The 18,759-nt window shown below is 60.6% G+C and overlaps 6 protein-coding genes across 6 annotated transcripts; 3 read left to right on the top strand and 3 right to left on the bottom strand.

The window, feature by feature from the left end:
• Window positions 1-650: 650 nt before the first annotated feature.
• BXZ73DRAFT_44346 (uncharacterized protein) lies at window positions 651-1,178 on the top strand (the record flags this gene model as incomplete). Its single annotated transcript, XM_048019322.1, has 1 exon — window positions 651-1,178. A coding segment is annotated over one exon (528 nt), but the record flags the coding sequence as incomplete, so codon positions are not given.
• Window positions 1,179-2,899: 1,721 nt separating this feature from the next.
• Window positions 2,900-3,978, bottom strand: BXZ73DRAFT_76255 (uncharacterized protein; the record flags this gene model as incomplete). The annotated part of the gene is made up of 5 exons (XM_048022380.1): window positions 2,900-2,950; window positions 3,094-3,318; window positions 3,340-3,408; window positions 3,448-3,571; window positions 3,869-3,978. The coding sequence occupies 5 exons, from the start codon at window positions 3,976-3,978 to the stop codon at window positions 2,900-2,902; spliced, it is 579 nt and encodes a 192-aa protein (XP_047879722.1).
• A 2,533-nt stretch (window positions 3,979-6,511) lies between these two features.
• BXZ73DRAFT_99798 (uncharacterized protein) lies at window positions 6,512-7,821 on the bottom strand (the record flags this gene model as incomplete). The annotated part of the gene is made up of 6 exons (XM_048028119.1): window positions 6,512-6,889; window positions 6,942-7,023; window positions 7,088-7,389; window positions 7,442-7,489; window positions 7,536-7,678; window positions 7,737-7,821. The coding sequence occupies 6 exons, from the start codon at window positions 7,819-7,821 to the stop codon at window positions 6,512-6,514; spliced, it is 1,038 nt and encodes a 345-aa protein (XP_047879721.1).
• A 1,722-nt stretch (window positions 7,822-9,543) lies between these two features.
• BXZ73DRAFT_99797 (uncharacterized protein) lies at window positions 9,544-11,046 on the top strand (the record flags this gene model as incomplete). Its single annotated transcript, XM_048028118.1, has 5 exons — window positions 9,544-9,657; window positions 9,724-9,844; window positions 10,256-10,305; window positions 10,364-10,478; window positions 10,541-11,046. The coding sequence occupies 5 exons, from the start codon at window positions 9,544-9,546 to the stop codon at window positions 11,044-11,046; spliced, it is 906 nt and encodes a 301-aa protein (XP_047879720.1).
• Window positions 11,047-13,657: 2,611 nt separating this feature from the next.
• On the bottom strand, window positions 13,658-13,831 carry BXZ73DRAFT_44253 (uncharacterized protein; the record flags this gene model as incomplete). The annotated part of the gene is made up of 1 exon (XM_048019302.1): window positions 13,658-13,831. A coding segment is annotated over one exon (174 nt), but the record flags the coding sequence as incomplete, so codon positions are not given.
• Window positions 13,832-14,114: 283 nt separating this feature from the next.
• On the top strand, window positions 14,115-18,634 carry BXZ73DRAFT_99796 (uncharacterized protein; the record flags this gene model as incomplete). The annotated part of the gene is made up of 14 exons (XM_048028117.1): window positions 14,115-14,162; window positions 14,223-14,306; window positions 14,364-14,426; window positions 14,869-15,041; window positions 15,114-15,176; window positions 16,016-16,082; window positions 16,142-16,393; window positions 16,464-16,719; window positions 16,752-16,953; window positions 17,009-17,578; window positions 17,635-17,656; window positions 17,894-18,148; window positions 18,220-18,465; window positions 18,515-18,634. The coding sequence occupies 14 exons, from the start codon at window positions 14,115-14,117 to the stop codon at window positions 18,632-18,634; spliced, it is 2,421 nt and encodes an 806-aa protein (XP_047879718.1).
• Between the last annotated feature and the right edge of the window lie 125 nt (window positions 18,635-18,759).

Here is an 18,759-nt window from a genome sequence, read left to right as displayed (position 1 = left end):
CATCTCTCTGCTCAGACGACGGTTGTCGAGACTTTCTCGACGTGCGAGATGGTGGTCGACCGATTCGGGTTCGAGGCAAAAAGGGATCTGGCAAAGTCACGCTCTCACCCCCCGACGCCTTCGGAGCTCAAGCGCATGCGCCACACGTACCTCAAGTGGGATGGCATGTGAGTTCATTCCATTGTTTACGACCCACTCGATCATGAACTATTCGCCAGCACCGATCGGCATATCTTGGACAAGGACCAGAAGCTGCTTGTTGCGCTGATAGCTCCCGGCAAAGTCAAGGCGGGGGACTCTTCCGGGACCATGACTGACGTCGCTCTTCGGCTGAAGACGAAGTTTGGTTGTCTCGGTCGCGTTCACAAAAGGAGCATCAACGCGCTCCGCTCTTGCAAGAAGCCTCAGCGCCGCGGCGACTTCGGAGCCGTGAAATCAGGGGTGACGATGGGCAATCAGGTTCGCATCCGCTTGTTCAACACGGCGTGTCGTTCTGAGTTGAGAGCAGGAGCCTGCTAGGCTTGGTCACAACGTGTGGCAGTCGAAGGTCGAGAAGACCGTTCTCGAGGACCCAGACGTGCGGCGTTTGGCGGGTTGGCAGAGCGGTGAGTGACGATGTCCTACAATGAGCCTAAAAGCTGAGAACCGTATCAGGAGGGTTGAGGTACCACTTCCCGCTTGCATACGCCCAAATGCACCAGACGATGCATGCCATATATGAACGCGACGATGAACTTGAGCCGAACTTCCCTGGGGTCAGCGTTCACCCGTTGTGCACGGTGAACATGGGTCCTCACACCGCGACGGTGGATCATCTCGACAAGATGAACTATCCCGGTTGTCCATGCGCCATCACTGCGCTGGGGGATTTTGATCCCGATCAAGGTGGACATCTGTATTTCCGATCCCCTCCGGGAAGCACGGTTATCCTGTGCTCGGCGGCGTTGCGTCATGGGAACACTGCCGTCGATCCTCAAGGGAAGGAACGTCATTCCTTCACTCAATTCACGGCTGGGGGGCTTGTGCGCTACAAGCAGGTAGGATTCCGGTTGGTCAAGAACGTGCCGGTATCTCAGAGGGGGACTACCGGGCAGGAGAGGCAGTCACAGCTCGCTCGCATCCCGACTCCTCAGTCTCTATCTGCTGATCGCGCCGAGATGTTTACGCAGTTGTCATGAATGGTTGTAGCGCATCGTCGTTGTTTATCAAATCCATGGAGCGGTGCTCTCTGAAGCATGCGACGTTGATGGTCGACCAAGGGACGTCATGAATACGGCTTTGCTTGATGTTGATCAGACATAGGAGCCCGGGCCGGGCCAACGCGGAGAGTAAGACGCCGGTAAGTTGCCGGAATAAACGCCGAGCGCTCGGCCCGCAACTGAACGCCGCGACGGATCACGGAATCAGGAGTCAAGCGGTGCCCTGCGGACATCGCCGAAGACACCGAGGCCTGGCCAAACAGTAAGTAGCGTCGTCCTTGGGAGCGTCGTCCTTGGGAGATGTCGTCAACTCATATGAGCAAGGATTATTTTCAGGAATTAAAGAGCTTGGAAAACCGAAACGCCAGGAAGTACCACTCAAGCGGGCCTTGCGAACGAGGCCAAAGGCGATCCAGGTGAGGAACAACCAGAGACGCTATGCATCGCGAGACGCTAATCGAATGTTCAGCGCCCCGCTCCACGCTCCCGCGTTTGCCACATCCTCGCCCTCCATCCACTGTCGTCTGTCGGCGGCCTCTCACTCTCGAACACATCCAGAAAGCCCGACGATCGACATCGTGGTCCGTTGTTTTGTTTTGTGGTACTCTTCCTGTTCTTACAACTACGGGCCGGCGGACCGCGCGACGCGTCTCCGAGAAAACCGGAATGAGATCGACCTGAACGTCATCGAGTCACTGCGGGGGTGGCTGTGGTCAGCTAGGGACATCCTCGCTCCCCAGGAGCCCCCAGGTTCCTGGGGGCGCGGCACCGCGCGAGGTCGCGTCGCGCGCGCGGGCGAGGGCGCGCGGCGTAGGCTGGCACCATGGAACGATAGTTCACACTATCTGAGGCAGTGCCGGAATTTAGAGCACCGATGATGGAAATCAGCGGGGGCGCCGGCGGACGCATGGCACATCAAGCATTGCAATCATCGCCCTCCGGCGCCGCATGGTACGGGGACCTGAGGGGGGACGGCGCGGACGGGGGCAAGTGCGCGCGCGCGAGGGCGGGAGGGTCGCGCGCGCGCGCCACGCACTCTCGCCCACGCACTCGCGCACACTGGCCGACACACGACTTCTAGGGAAACATTCGCACCATCCTCTTTGTTGCGCGAAGCAGCAGACACGGGCCGGCACCGAGAGAGGAATTCCTCACAAGAGGAAAGGTGCGCACGGCCGGGCGAGGAAATGGAGGCTGCAGGCACTGAGGGAGGAATTCCTCCCAAGGGGAAATGCGTGCAGAAGGCGCCGAGGGAGGTATTCTTCTCCAGGGGAAACGCGTGCAGAAGGCGGAGGTATTCTTCTCCAGGGGAAACGCGTGCAGAAGGCGCCGAGGGAGGTATTCTTCTCCAGGGGAAACGCGTGCAGAAGGCGCCGAGGGAAGTATTCCTCCCAAGGGGGAATGGGGGAGGGGGTGTAAGCGCCCGCAGGACATTCCCCCAGAGCTGAAGTGTGTTTCCTGGAGGGGCTGATAGCAGTACATAGTGTATAAAATAAGCCCCTAAAGAACGAGAGGGTGGCGGAGTCGGTACAGCGCTTGAGTGTTCCACATGTGCGCGTGTTCGACTCCGAGAGAGCATGTTTGTATTTTGGTTGGCTCCTGATATCTGGCGCCAATCGGATTCACGTGCTGCCCTTTAAGCGCCTTGCATTTCCCCCGGGGAAATGGGGGTGCGTTCAGTGAACGGTGCTCATTGTTATTCACGTACTGCGGTCCCTCCCTGGCAGGTTCGAGGCCACCGAGCCCATCGCCTGGCACGCGCAGCTCGCCGCGCGACCTCGGCATGTCACAAGCGACTGCAATGTTCTGCTTCTTGTATGTACCATCCCACTCCTCCGTCCGCCCCTCACTCACCGCGTCCCGCTCGAACCACCAACCATAACATCGCGCTCACCGTCCCCGCACTGCTCGGCGCTTGAACACCCCGAGGCGCTTTTGGTTGGTTTGCGAACTGGAAGTACGTCCGCTTTCCGCCCTTCCCTCGCGCCGAGTCCCGAGTTGCGACGCTGATGACAAGCGTTGACTCCCCACACAGAGTCTCCGGCTTATTCGCCCCAGTCCTCTCAGTGCCCGAGATCAAGGTGTTCACGTTCCGGCGGAGCTCGACCACCCGACGCCGCTACGCACCCACGCTGCGTACCAACTTCACGCGCTCGGTCACAACCTCCGCCAGCACGTCCTTCGGCAGAATGTCAGGGACGTGCCACCGCTGTATGAGCATGAGGGTGCGCTCAGTGAGAAGACGTACGCGCATCTCATTGATGACGAGTGAGTCGGTCTCGATTGCCCTGGCGCCGCGCGCGCGCAGAGGGCACCCGCCCAGCACGTCGTCAATTTTCTTGGCGATGCGCTTGCACGAGTCTATTCGGATACTACCGCACTATCGTCTGCATTCATGTAGCCCTTTCTAATGTGTATTTTACTCGATACTATAACATAGTGATACTACAATGGTTTGTCCTGCACACCCGATATGATTGCGTGCATGACGTGAGTGGATTGTACCGAACCAGGCATCCCGTGACCCATCGTATGGTTCATAATGGACGTCAACAGCTATGTCTGGTCGGACTTGACAGTTCTTTGTCGGGTCAAGCATGCACTGTAGTATAACAGCTGCACGGATGATGTTAGATCATACATGAGCCCGCTAATGATCATACACACACCGGGATTCGATCTGACGTTCACCAGCGTCCGATAATGACCGGTCAGACGGCGTCTTGTCCGACGAATGCAGATGAATGTTGATCGTCGCCACCGTTAATCTATCAAACATGGATACTATCGGATAGTTGCTCGTCTGAACTACAATTAATGATAGCGCACTCTGACATACTACAGTGCACTATAGAGCCCTGTCGTGTGTGCACCCATTTTGCTGATGGGAGTCCACCTCGCGCGCATGACGCAATCGAGCGCCTGCGGTGACGCCCTTTCTGCCCTGCGCTTGGCGCTTGCTGACCAGCCTTGGACTCACAGCAGGGCGCACCGCGGTCGACACAACGCCTCATCTACCGCGTACCTGCGCACCTCGACGTGTCAAGACCTCGCCCAGCACACTCGCCTCCACGCCGTTGCGTCCCAGGGCGTACCGCGGTCGAGACAAGCGTCATCCACAGCATCCCGACGCCTTTCGACCCGTCGATCATCCACCATCGACGCTCCGCTCCTGCACGCCCCTTTGGCTGTCCCGCCTGTGTGTTCCCCCGCTTCGCTCTCCGCCCTTCACTGTTCCCTCTTTGCAACGAACGCGCACAGATCGGCCGTCCAACGTACCGTCCCCACACCCTCGGCGGGCGTGTGCAAACCAACCAGGCGCGTACCGCTTCTCCCAATGCCCGTCGTTGTCACCTGGCCCGGAGCGGGCGGTCGCCTCGATACAGATCAGAGCGTGCTTGCGGCCGACCATTCGTACGTGCTTATCCACCTTCTCATCCTCCAAGCCCTTCTCCCAGCCGGGACTTCCCCCTTCCACTCTCCTACCGTCTGCACACCTTCGTTATACCGCGTCCGTGCCCTGCCGACGTCTGCCCTCCTCGCTAACCACAGCCGTGTTCGCACAGAACGCGATAGACGGCGCCATCGCCGTTCAATCATCCGTACCTTGGCCTCAAACCCTGGACGCGCTAGGCTGCCCAGTCTAATTTGAATGTGAGGTAGGTACCCAACGTCCCTAGACCGAGATCCGACGCTCACATCCCGTGTAGGCGGAGCATGTGCAGCATACGCTCGTGCGTGAGAGGGACCATTCGTTTCTCAGAACGCGACGCACAACACATGGACCGCTTTACCGATCGGACGCCTACCGTTCCATTACAGCTCCAACTCGCTCGTGTATGCAGGGTACGCTCACCCGGCTTCGTCGCAGTCGGTGCCAGCGCACTTGCAGTCTCAGGCCTACGACCGGACGCTCCCTGCGCTCACGACCACGGCGTCGAGACTTCCTCACATGACCTCTTGTCCGACAACGCCAGCTTTCACATACACCTGCTTCAGCTCATCGTGACAGTCATTGATACGACGTGCCTCGTCAGGCTCTTCGACTTGATAGCCAAAGCCGTGTACCACGACGTCGCACGCCGCCAGCTCGAGCGTCCTGTCAAATTCCAGCTTGAGCGAAAGCTCTCCCTGCATCCCTCCTCCTCCTCAAACGCCTTCCGGAGCGCCGCCCCCGTCGCGCCCCGTCCCCTGTCCACCACGAGCTCCAGCACCGCCGGCTACGTGTCCACGAGGGATGCCGCAGCCGCATGCAAACCTCCTCCGCGTCGTGCGGGCCCAGCACACGCAGGACGAGCGTGCGCGTGCGCGTGCGCAGCCGCCGGTACGCGTCGTCGAGCGACGCGCGGACCTCGTCTAGCGCCGCCCACGCCGCTTGAGCCTCGGCGTGCTGAGCAGCAGGCACCTGGCGATGGAGCCCCCGATGACCCGCCCGGAACAACGCCACGTGTTTTCGTATGCTCTGCAGGGCCATTCGCACTCGCCGCGGTCCGCCGCGCACCTGCGCGACCACGCGCAAGACCACGCGCACTACCTACGCCCGAGGGAACAGCGGTCTCGTTTGGATACCGGAACCGGCCGGGATCTTTCGCAGCCCTGCGGGTTGGTACCACCCGTCGTCACACCACCAAGCCCAAGCTCACGCCAGCACGGACGGGAGCCATCGCCCGACGCAGGGCCGTGCCCGGGGCTGCAGCAGCCCCAGCCAACGCGGGCGACACCGCCGCCGCCGACGCCGCCGCGTCCGACGCACCAGTGCATAGAGCCGCCAGAGGTGCTCGTGTCGCACGGGCATGCGTCAGCGCATGTCGCCCGCGGGTTCACGCCCTGTGAGTGCCGGCGCCAATGATCACCATGACGAAAACGTCTGTCCACTGACCTCGCTCACTGACACAGGAACATGCCTACCCTGCGCGTGCCCTCACCTCGCCGGCTTTGGAATTGACCGTGCCCGCTGGCCTCAGATGCCCCGTTCGCTTCGACCGGCCAATCCGCAGACCTCTTCGAATGTCACCGCGGCGAGCTAGGCGTTCAACTCGACCGGACTTTGTCGCCCACGTCGCCGATCGTCGCCCTCCTCGGTACAATCATCGCACCAGCTCGCCCTCTCCCAAGCCCCCTTATGGTTTCCAAACACAACTTTTGGGTGTACTCGTGTATTGTGAGAGATGAAGATATATTTATTAGTACGCTACTACAACGTGGAGGGCGAGGCGGAGGCGGAGGCGGAGGCGGAGGGCGAGGACAACGCAGCGGGGAAGCGGGGACGTGGTGCTGCGCGCCCGGGAGTCGGAGCAGCTCGTAGAGCGCGGCTAGGTGGTGCTTGCATGGACGAGCGGGACGCGCGCGAGGGCGAGGCGGCGGGCGGGCGGTGGGACCATGGTCGTGCGGGCACGTGCGCCGGCGAAGGTGAGGGGGGACTCAAGCACGGCGGATACGGCAGCGAAGGTGGGCGAGAAACTCTCCGGGAGGGAGGCCGCCACGGTGAGCGCGAGTGACGGAGAAGGTGGGAGAGGGATGTGTGTTGGAGGGTGATGGTTCTTGTAAACGTCGCGTTGAAGCACGAGAAGTGAGTGTCGTCTCAGGGTTGGAGGAAGCAGGAATTGGCTCGTCGCGCAGGACGACATGGCTTGTGCGAGAGCTTCATCGGGAGGTTCAGGTGTGGGTGGGAAGAGCTCGTGGAAGTGTTTCTACGAGTAAAAGTCAGCTAACACAAACCTCGCAATAAGCAGTGAGGCTTACCGGAATGAATCCTGTCTCGACGTCTCGATCTGTAATCGCCTGGTTTCCCCCGAGGGCCCTCAAGAACTTGATGTTCGTCGACCTCTGTACTCTTCCAGCGCACCTCGCGGCTTCCTCATAGCCTCCGTGCGATCGTGCCCATGGACGATTGGAAGAAGCCAATTTGTGTGCCTTGCTCGAATCCTTGCTCGACACGAAGTGATGGCGCGATGACAGCAGATGTGTTCGCGACGAGCATGAAGGGAGAGCTACTTTCTCCCAGAGGTATGCGTTGTACACCCGGCGGAGCCGTGAAGATGTGAGTAGGCGTGGGTGTGGATAGGTGGGCGAGTTGGCCAGAGTCGGGGAGGAAGTTGCGTGGGTTCTCGGCGTATAGGCGCGATTCGAAAGCACGCCTGACGAGTGGTATTGAGGACTCGTCGAGAAGAAGCGTATCTCCAGCTGCCACCTGCGCAAAAGTCATGGGCAAAATGCAAGGGTACAAATAGTCGAATACTCACCTCTAGTTGCCGCTGGATGACATCAAGTTCGGTGATCAGGGTGTTCGACTTGCAAGTAAGTGTTCCTCAACGGTCTCAATCAGCGGAAACCGACGCCGAACGTGGGGCTGCCCAACACTCTGCGTTGCCGAACGACTTCGTCGCCTTGCGTTGAGCAGAAGAAAGCGCCTTGTGGGAACTCGCCTTGTGCATGTACGATGCGTACTCTTGGGACGGGTTTGATGAGAACAGGGTAGTCTATGTGGCAAGTCTCATGCGGGGAGGCGAGCGCAGGAGAAGATGAAGACCTTCGTACCTATGCGCAAAGCCTCTTGCTGCAAGAAGTCGAGGTCCTGGTTCCCGTGATGGCCAGGGACGACCAGAACACCTGCAGCAGACATGATATTCTTCGACACGCTGTCTCCGCACTTAGCCTCGCCGCTACGCCTGCTCGCAGAAGAACCACACACCTGTTCGAGTCCATGCTCACGATGGCACTCGCCGGAGGCCCAATAAACGCGATCCCCTACAGCGCGAATCGCTCCGCAAAGTCCGCGTTCTCGCTCATCAGAAAGCCGTAACCTGGGTGTACAGTATACATACTCAAGGTAGGTATTATGCGCTCAAAAATTGCGAACACGTACCTGCGCACGGCTTCGGCCGCACACTTCCACGATCGTGTCTATGCGCAGCGATTAAAGTCCATCTCTTGAGGACAACATGCGCATACAATAGGGAAAGAACTCACGTAGCTCTTCGCGGACGACGCAGGTCTAATGCAATACACCTCATCCGCCTAGGGTGGGGACAAGACCAGCAGCGACGGCGTGCCGCATCCACGAACTGGACGTGCCCGCGCGACCGAGCAGGACGCGCGCAAAAGGGGAGGAAGGCAAGGTGGACGGGGGCAAAGCAGAGGTGGAGAGCACAAAATGGGGCGCACTCACCGAGCTAGGGGTCGCCGTAATTCATGGGGACCCCAACATCCTCATCTCAGAGCCCCTGGTGGACATCCCCCGCAGGGTGGGCGAAGCAGGTGGAGAGTACGGCACCGGGCACCGGGCGCCCGCGAGTGGAGGGCGGGAAGCGGGTGAGGCGGATGGAGGAGGGAGAGGAAGAGGAAGACGGTGCGCACCGCTCTCAGCTCTGACGTCCCCACTTGCCGCTCACCCCTGCGCGTCTTCACTAGGGCATGGTCGATGTTCGCGAGGCGGCGGCAGAGATAGTAGGGGGTACGTAGAACTGTGCGAGGTAGTACCGGTCGAATGCGAGGACAGATGCGCTGGGCCATCCCGCGCATCCACGCTTGACGAATGTGATACACGAGAACGAGGCCAGCTTCAACCACAGAAGGCTGTGACCCTGCCTCGTCCCGCCGAACTGCGACGCGTGGAGGAGGAGGAGGAGGAGGAGGAGGAGGAGGAGGAGGAGGGTGACTTTAGGAACGCACCAGGCTGGATTCTGAGTCGCGCGCATGACGCAATCGAGCGCCTGCGGTTGGCGCACGCCGACTCCCAGCCTTTGACTGACTCAAATGCAGGGCGCACCGCGGTCGACACAACGCCTCATCCACGACGTATCGGCTCCCGTAGACGCGTCAAGACCTCGCCCAACACACTCGCCCCCACGCCGTTGCGTCCCAGGGCGTGCCGCGGTCGACACAACCTGCCACCCCCAGCGTCCCGAAGCCTCTTGACCCGTCGACCATCGACCATCGCCGCCCCGCTCCTGCACGCCTCTTTGGCTGTCCCGTCCGTGAGTACTTGAGCTCCCGCGCATCGCTGTGCTCTCTCAACGAACGTGCACAGATCGGCCGTCTGACGGTCCCCACACCCTCGACACACTCCCCGCCGCCGCCGGTCATCATCCAAGAATCCCTCAACGAGCGTGTTCAAACCAACCAGACACGCGCCGCTACTCCAAATGCCCGTTGGTGTCAGCTGGCCCAGAGCGGGAGTTCGGCGATGGAGATCAGAGCGTGCTTGCGACTGACCACTCGTACGTGCCTTCTCATCCTCCGAGCCCTTCTCCCAGCCCACACTTCTCCTCTGTCTCTTCCATCGTCCGCACCCCTTCATTCCACCGCGTCGGTGCCCTACCGACGACCGCCCTCCGCGCCAACCATGTCCTACCATCGGCCTTGTTCGCGCAGGAACGCGCCAGACGACATCTCAATCATCCGTACCACGGCCTCACCTAACTCTGAACGCCCCAGGCCGTATGTAACCCTGTGCGAGGTAGGTGCACAACATCCCTACACTAAGATCCTACGCTTACATCTCGTGCAATCAGAGAATGTGCAGCACACGCTCGCGCTCGAGCGTGACCATTCGTTCTCGCAGAACGCGACGCATAACACTCGTAACGTGATCCCTATCGGACGCCTGCCGTTCCGTCCTACCCCCAGCTCACTCGCCTCTGCAGGTACACGTACCCAGCTTCCTCGCAGTCGGTGCCAGTGCACTCGCAGTCTCACTGAGGGCTACGACTGGACGCTCCCTGCGCTAACGACGACACATACGTACGCACGGTGCCGAGACCTCCTCATAGCGATCTCTGGCCCGCTGCCTATGATTCCCCTCCCCGTGCGCCTGCACACGTTCACGGACACCATCCCAGCCGATGTCCCAACCAACAAGCCTTCCGCGGCGGACACGCGGGCGTGCGTGTTTTCGATAACGGAGGACGCGCCCAATTGACGGTACCACCCGCGCTCGCCATGCCCGCCAACGTCCAACAAACCGCCTGCAATCGCCGTCCGACTTCGCTCTTTCGACTCGAGGACTCTTCCTCGTTTGCACCTCAAGGCTCGTGGCGCACAACCGCGTTCCCCAGGGCCCACGCCGGACGGGTACTCGAACCTGGTCGACAGCTGGAGCGTCGGCGTGATTGTCATTGCCATGTGCGTCTGTCCGGGTGTGCTGACCATTTTCTCCTCTCAAGTTCATGCAGGGCACCCCGTTCGACGCAGACCCGCCGAACACGGACATCCATACCAACATCACGACCCGCCGGGTGCGGTGGACGCTCCTGTACGAGTGCGGCGTGAGCGAGCAGAGTGCGTGTGCCCTCCTTCTTCCCAGCCGCGCGAGCTGACCTGGGCCCCGCACACACCCACAGCCGAGCGGTTCATCCGCGCGCTCCTCGCGTCTTCCCCGAGCGAGCGCATGTCGCTCAGTGCGCTGTACCACCCGTGGCTCGCGACCGAGGCCGAGCTCGAAGGCGCGCCCCGGCCGCTCCCCGCGACTCCCCCCGCGCTTCGCACCGCGTCGCTCCAGTCGCTCCCCTCCGCCCCCTCCATCGCGGACGGCGGGCCGGCGGCGACGCTCGAGCACACCCCTCCGCCCGCAGCCCCGCTGATGGGACTGCCCGGGACGGCGTCGCTGCTCCGCATGGACGGCGAGCAGGACGCATGGATGCGCTCCGCGGCGGGCTTGCACATGTCCCTCGACGCCCTCAGCCTCATCCTCCCCGTGAACCCGCCGTCGCCCGTCAAGCACGACCACGTGCTCTCGCGCCCGCGGTCCGCCGCAAGCGAGGGGACCCAGCGCGGGAGGCTTCAGCGGCGGTCGGAGGTGCTGTCGCGGGCGCGGCGGGCGGGCGAGGAGCTCCCGGCGCCTTCATAGGACATGCGTACGTGGGCAGGGAGGCTCTGGTCGGGGTCGGTGGGGGCCTGTGGGGGAGCCAGTGGAAGAGCCCGAGCGTCACGCAATGAAGGAGGCCACGCCGATGCGATAAAACAAGACGCTCGAAGACGACACACGGGTCGGGAAGTCGCCGATGCGCACGAGGTGGAGCGCAAGTCGCTGCCGCAGGAGTGTGACGACGAAGGATCGGATACGCGGCGTCGCTGCCCCCGCAGACGCAGGAGCAGGACGACCCTGAAGAGGAGTCGCGTGTGGCAAAGCGGCTGCGGACGGAGCTGTCGATGTCTATCGCGGACGTGGACGGTGCGGACTAGTCGCGTCGGCGACGCCCAAGATTGTTCAACGTGTACGTTCTTGTCGTGCCTTCGTGCCGATACTTTCGGTGTTCCGTCTTGTCGTACTCTATCGAATGTACATACCCATAAGTACGTGTGCGAACGTTCTCCGGATGCTCACTGGAGTACGGTATTTAAATGGACGTGCTTCAGCCTTCGTCAGCGGTTCTTGTTCTGAAGGCCGACGTGTGCGCAGAAGGAGGGGTGTGCGCGAACGAGGATCATACATATGTAGCCTGTACCCCGTAGGCATCACCACAGGTACGGTTCCCTCGGGTACGGGTTCGGGTCATCCAACCCGTGCACACGCATGGTGGACCCTCGGAAACCCGTGGAGGTTCGTGCGCTCAACACCATGGCATTACACAGTGGTATTGCAGAGCACCGCATGTATATATGCACCGTAGGCGCTGAATTGTAACTATAAACTCCTCTGACGAGTCTAAGCCCCACTCCTCCTGACACGCAGGCCCGCAGGTCCGTTCGCGATCGTGTCAACACCTTAGACATGCACCGCGCGGCGCGCACGAGTAGTGGCACGGCACACGCTTGCATCCCGCGTTCACTGTCGTCGTCGTGCGTTTGCTCTACGCCGCGCTCTGACGCACCAAGTTGGAGGTAGTCCAGAGTGGGATCGGTCAAGGCGAAGGGCCTCACGTCGACGTCGCCGTCCGTGTCCGTTCCCGACACACGCTCGAAGGCCGTGCCGGCATCGCAGTGCTGTTGGGAGAAAGAGACCGCACGGTGTCAGCGACCGCGGGGCGAGAAAATGGAGCATGCGGACCTGCAGTGCGTAGCGTTCCACCCATCCGCTTTGTCACCCCAGAACCTCGCGGCGGGGCGCGCCTGCTGGCGTTTGAGACACGCGCGGAGAGCGGTACCGCCGCCGTCGCTCAGGACCGTCCACTGGCGTGCGGAACGGGGAGGCGGATCGGAATCGAAGTCGACGAGCGTCGTCGTGTCATCGCCGGTGAAGGCGACGAGGGACGGGAGTCGTCGAGGAGGGGAAAGCGATCGCGCGCGACAAGCATGCGCGCAGGTCCGCGTACATCAGATCGACGCCCGCCGCCTCCGTGGCCTTCACCGAACGAGGTGAACGCGTCTTTCCAGCTGCATTGCCCGTCCGCCGAGTGCGAGGGGAGCCCGAGCCGGTCCATCTGGATGGTGTCGTGCCTTCGCTGGGATTCGGGTGCTGGGGTTCGGCGAGATGCTGTGGTAAACATGCAAGACCAACTTTCAACAGGTAAGAGGTGCCGTTACTGGCGTGTATGGCTTAAGAGGTGATGAGGGAGATCCCTGGATGAGTACAGCAACGTCTACGCACTCGGAACAGCCGAAGTGCTTGTCAACCTCCTCGATGACCATCGATTCCCTGTGAGCCTTGCCGATGATCTTCACGGAGACGTGGTGCTGCGCGCCCGCGAGTCGAACAAGCGCACAGAGCACGGCCAGGTCGTGCTTGCATGCACGAGCGGGACGTGTGCGGGGGCGGAGGAGGGTGAGGGGGACAAGTGACACCGGCAGCGACGCCGTGCCACACCCACGAGGAGTCGGACGTGCTCGCGCGAACAAGCAGGACGCGCGCAAGAGCGGAGGAGAGCAAGGTGGAGGGCACAAAACGGGGTGTACTCACCGAGCTAGTGGTCGCCGGAACTCACGGCGACCCCAACATCGTCATCTCCGAGTAGAGGACGCCCATGTGGACATCCGCAGGTGTCCACCGTACGTGTGGTAGGCCGGGCGGGCGAAGCAGGAGGGGAAGGCGGCACCGAGCACCGGGCACCCGCGATTACGGGTGCTCGGCCGAGGCGGGGTGCGCGGTGGAGGGCGTGAAGCGGGTGAGGCGAATGGACGAGCTTCTTCACGTCCGGATCCCATCCTCGCGTGTCGTGCGTGTCGTGGGCGCCACTAGCAGATTCGGCAAAGGAGATGGCTGGCGCTAAGCGGCAGTGGACGCCTGAACGGGGCGCGAAGCGTGAAAACGAGACAGACGGGGGGAGGAGGATGGTGCGCACCGCTCGCGTTCCCGCTCCGTTGCCGCCCACCTGGGCGCGTCTCCACCGGCGCGTATCTCTGGCGCCCTCGGGGGTGGAACTGTGCGACGTCGAACGCGAAAACGGACGTGTCGGACCATCCGGCGCGCCCATGCTTGGCGAATTTGATGCACGAGCAGAGGCCAGCGTCGGACGTCGAACATAGGCCTCTGCTTCGTCACGTCTCGCCGAACTGCGACAAGTGCCACCCTCGTTGAAGTACTAGTGGAGTCGCACCGCCAGCGCCTTCTCACAGAGCTTTCCAAGGCAGCTCAGAAGCACGATCGACCGGTCCGCCTTCAACTTCGAGTACATATCGTCTTTCTTGGGTTTGGGAGTAGCTGCTGACACCGCCGACTTGGATTGTGACAGCGAGTAGGTGACATGGTCAAGGCACGCATTGAATACGCCGCACGGAGCACCTCGCACTTCACGTCGTGGATGAGAGCATTCATATAACGCTATCTGAGATGATCCTCCCTGGATGCTGGGCACAATCTCCGTTGCCTCGCGGAGTTCTCGCGGTCAGCGCATGCGTCCAACATGGGTAGGCCGTCGTTTCTCTTCAGCTCACCTACCACTCCCCGTCCTAGTCCCCGCCCGCGTCCCCACCCACATCCCGTCTCGCGAGATCCGGCGCTCAGGGAAAACTCCATCCCAGTCGGCCTCACGAGTCACTATGCCTCCCTCGCCGACCGTCTCTGCCAAGGATTCACCCCGCGCTCCGGTGCGCACAAACGTGAATCACCCAATGAGGCGAACAACCGGCTAATACACTCACACTCAGACCTCGGCGCATTCGTCCATTCAACAAACCTCAGACACGGCTCCTCTCCCTGAAGATACACCCTCCTCCGTGACGCTGCCACCAGTATGCCTGTTTTTCTCTTTTTTTGGAGCCTGAAATTGGCTCACATAGTTCGATCAGGCGAACGTGTCCCTTGACAAGGTCTGCGTCCTGCTGAAGGAGATTCTTGACGAATTCAAGAAGGTATCGTGTGACCGTTTCCACGTCCCTCTCGTATGCTACCATTGATCAGCCCCACAAGCGGCAAAGAGGGATTGGAACGGAACGGAAAGTTGAACCCGTGAGTATATCGTTCACTTTCTGCCAGATAGAGATTCATGGCGTGCGCAGACTCGTATCGAACCATCGCTAGCACAGGAGATAAGAACTGCCGGATATCACGACAATGTGAAGTACGTCCCGCATCTCACTCGTTTGATTAAGATATGCTGAATTCTGAACGATAGATCTGCCTACTAAAATACAAGCAACGGAGATCGATGCGGCATGGGATGAGACTAGAAAGACGGTGGAGAAGTACAGCGACGAGCTCGTCGACCAGTGGAACAAGGAGATCGATGGCCTCTTGACTTTGTACGTCTCGACGTTCATGCCTCGGCAGTGACCCTCACCCGCGATCCCTCAGGACGGTCTGTTCTCTGCCGCTCTCACCGCGTTCAACACCATCGCCTTCGCCATGCTCCAGCCTCAATCAAGCGATCAAACCAACGCGATCTTGACACAGGTCTCTTCCCAGCTGAAAAGCTTCGCGCTCAATCCCTCCTTCGTCAACTCCACCGCCTTGGCGTTCGGGATATCGTTACGACCCCTTTCGCCCCGAGACCTGGGCCGTATGGGTGAATGCGCTCTGGTTCACTAGTCTTACTTCAGCATGTCATCGGCGACGATCGGGATCATGGTGAAGCAATGGCTCAAAGAGTACAACACCGGGCTGTACGGGTTCTCCGCACCAATCACACGACGTCGCATCTACCGGCTCTCGACCTCAAAAGGCGCACATCCCTGCTATCATCTCGCTTGTGCCTCTCCTTCTGATCGCCGCCGTCATTCTTTCTTCGCCGGCCTCCTCGTCCTCCTCTTCCACTCCGACGTCTCGTCTTCTCCGCCACTGCGACGTTCGTTGGGATGCTCATGCTTTTCATCATCGTCACAACGATCTCCCTCGATCATCCTCGATGTGTTACTTTTCGCCTCAATCCAGGGCCTTCCTTCCTCTCTGGAGTGTCATTCTCAGTTCTACTCGCCCGTTTATCGTTCAATAATACGTGCCCTCCCTCTTTTTCTCACACCCCGTACATAGAACCCTGTGAACAGTGTCTGGAAGCCATTGGGGCCTTCCGCGACTTTTTGTCCTCGAGAAGGTTCCAGAGCCCATTCAATATGGAAAGGCGACGAAGAGGCCATTCTTTCGCGAAGCGCACCGATCTCGACGCCCAGACGGTCCACTGGGCGATGATCAGCTCTCAAAACCGGCATGGCACACGGCTGCGATGTGCCTATCCAGCGACCCACAGGTTGCAAGTCGTATCGGGAATGGACCTTCGACGCCTCTCGGACCTATACGGGTCTGTGCTCCACTGGCCAGACTTTATGGTGAAGATGTTTACGACCCCCTCTTGAACGTGTCCGGCGGGTTCTCTTTTCAAGAAGTGCTCGAGGCGGAGGAGACGAGGACGCCAGCTCTCCGAGAACGCCCGCTTCATCAGAGTATAACAAGACTGCGGCCCAACTGCTCTTCAGCATGCAAAGAATGGTTGAACCCGCGAGCGCAGACTCAGAATGGGACAAACTGACAACGACGCGTTCCAGAATATCAGTGACACCGAACGTTGCAACTCGGTGCGTCTGCGACTTCACCTTCAACCCCGTCCAAGTCAGAGCGCTCACCGTGACCGCAGCTGCCTTCGCGGCAGCTCACCGGATGCAAACGCTCGTCAGCGACCGTGGCCTCCGACGCGCAGACCCGCCTTCTCAAGACGTCCTCACGGGAGTTCAAGTTCATGCGGAGCATATCCCCCATCTGGCAACTCGTCAAGGACTCGGCGCCCAGGATCCGCGAGTGCGACGGCATCGCTGCGATCCAGCCGTTCGTCGCGCACGCGTTCTCCTCCTTCGAAATGCTCCTCAACACGATCGACTGGTCGCTGCCTGTATCACCGGAGACGCCTGCACTGGTTCGAGTATCCTGACGACATGCTCAATTCCACTCCCATTCCTCAGACGGCATCCGCCATCTGGTCACACCATCCTTGTTGCGGCGCTCGAGACGCGTTCATACAACTCGTTGGAACGGAGACTGGCGTCATATGGACCCGCGGAGTCTGGGTGAACGTGTGCAAAGATCCTCCTCGATCTCACGTCGAAGGTCCCGCCGTGCGGGCCCCTCCACCGGACGCGTCGTCTTCCGCCGCAGGTCCTCAACTGGAGAAACAGAGCGACCAAGCTGCGGAACCGAGCTCGTATCCGTCCTTCATTTGTGCGATTCCCGACGCTGACCCCGTCTCACAGCCCTGCAGATTCCCCGTGGGGTGGACGCTGCTGCCACTCCACACGAAATGTCCACGGCGCCCGACGCAGCGACCGGGACCCGACTGCTCGTCAGTATACTAAGAACGGTCGAACCCGCGAGCGCAGAGTCAGAATGGGACAAACTGTGGGAAAACGACGCGTTCCAGAAGATCAGTGACGCCGGAACGTTGCACCTCGGTGCGTCTGCGACTCCACCTTCGAAGCCGTTGAAGTCAGAGCACTCACCGTGACCGCAGCTGCCTTCGCAGTATCTCACCGGATGCAAACGCTCCTCAGCGACCGTGGTCTCCGACGCGCAGACCTGCCTTCTCAAGGCGTCTCACCGAGGAGTTCGAGTCCATGTACAAGAATATCGACTCCATCTGGGAACTCGTCAAGTACTCGGCGCCCAGGATCCGCGAGTGCGACGGCATCGCTGTGATCCAGCCGGTCTTCGCGCACGCGTTCTCCTCCTTCGAAAACTCCTCAACACGAGTTGACTGGTCGTGCCCGTATCACGGACAACGCCTCCCACTTCTGCTGTATCCTGAACAACATACTCGAATTCACTCCCATCCCTCAGACGGCATCCGCCGTCTGGTCACACCGTCGCTCGTTGCAGCGCTGGAGCACACGTTCACACAGCTCGTTGGAACGGACGACTGGAGTCGAGTGGAGGCCATGGTTTCACGCCTGTGCGCAGGTGCCAAGATCTCCTCCTCGATCTCAGGTCGAAGGTCCCGCCGTGCCCTCCGCCCGATGCGCTGTCTTCCACTAGAGATTCTCAATCAGGGGAACACAGCGACCAAGCTCCGAAACGCGAGTTCGTATCCATCCTTGCCATTTGTGGGACTCCCGACGCTGACCACTGCGTCTTCCACAGCCCTGTGGATTTCCTCGCGGCAGTGGACGCGGCTACCAAGGCTCCACACAAAACGTCCACGGCGCCCGATACAGAGACCAGGACCCAAATACTCATCAGCCTTCAAAGAACTGCTGAACCCGCAAACGCAGACTCAGAATGGGACAAATTGTGGTACACGACGCGTTCCAGAATATCGTGAGCCGGAACGTTGCGACTCGGTGCGTCTGCGACTTCACCTTCAACCCCGTCCAAGTCAGAGCGCTCACCGTGACCGCAGCTGCCTTCGCGGCAGCTCACCGGATGCAAACGCTCGTCAGCGACCGTGGCCTCCGACGCACAGACCCGCCTTCTCAAGACGTCCTCACTGGGAGTTCAAGTTCATGCGGAACCATATCGGCCCATCCGGGAACTCGTCGAGCACTCGGCGCCCAGGATCCGCGAGTGCGACGGCATCGCTGCGATCCAGCCGTTCGTCGCGCACGCGTTCTCCTCCTTCGAAACGCTCCTCAACACGATCGACTGGTCGCTGCCTGTATCACCGGACGACACCTGCACTGGTTCGGGATCCTGATCGACATGCACCAACTCCACTCCCGTTCCCAGACGGCATCCGCCATCTGGTCACACCGTCGCTCGTTGCGGCACTCGAGCAGCATTCATACAGCTCGTTGGAACGGAGGATTGGCGTCACATGGACCGCAGGGTGGTTGGGTGGGCATGTGCAAAGATCGCCTCCTTGATCTCACGTCGAAGGTCCCGCCGTGCCGGGCCCCTCCACCAGACGCGTCGTCTTCCGCCGCAGGTCCTCAATCGGAGAAACACAACGACCAAGCTGCGGAACCCGAGCTCGTATCCGTCCTTCATTTGTGCGATTCCCGACGCTGACCCCGTCTCACAGCCCTGCAGATTCCCCGTGGAGGTGGACGCCGCTGCCACTCCACACGAAATGCCCGTGGCGCCCGACGCAGTTCCTGCCACTTCGCCGGCCGCCTCCATGGATATACCACGCACACCGTAGATTTTCGTCGTGCACGGGTTGAAGTGTTGGTGCTTCATGCGCAGGACTACCTGAGGACGTGGGATGACTGGTCCAGGCTTCATTCTTTCGTGTATATCTATATGGCGAGAACAGAGAACGGATTC

Source organism: Epithele typhae (assembly GCF_022376455.1).
Source record: "Epithele typhae strain CBS 203.58 chromosome Unknown BXZ73scaffold_13, whole genome shotgun sequence".
NCBI lineage: Eukaryota > Fungi > Basidiomycota > Agaricomycetes > Polyporales > Epitheliaceae > Epithele > Epithele typhae.
This window is presented reverse-complemented; position numbering and strand designations above follow the sequence as displayed.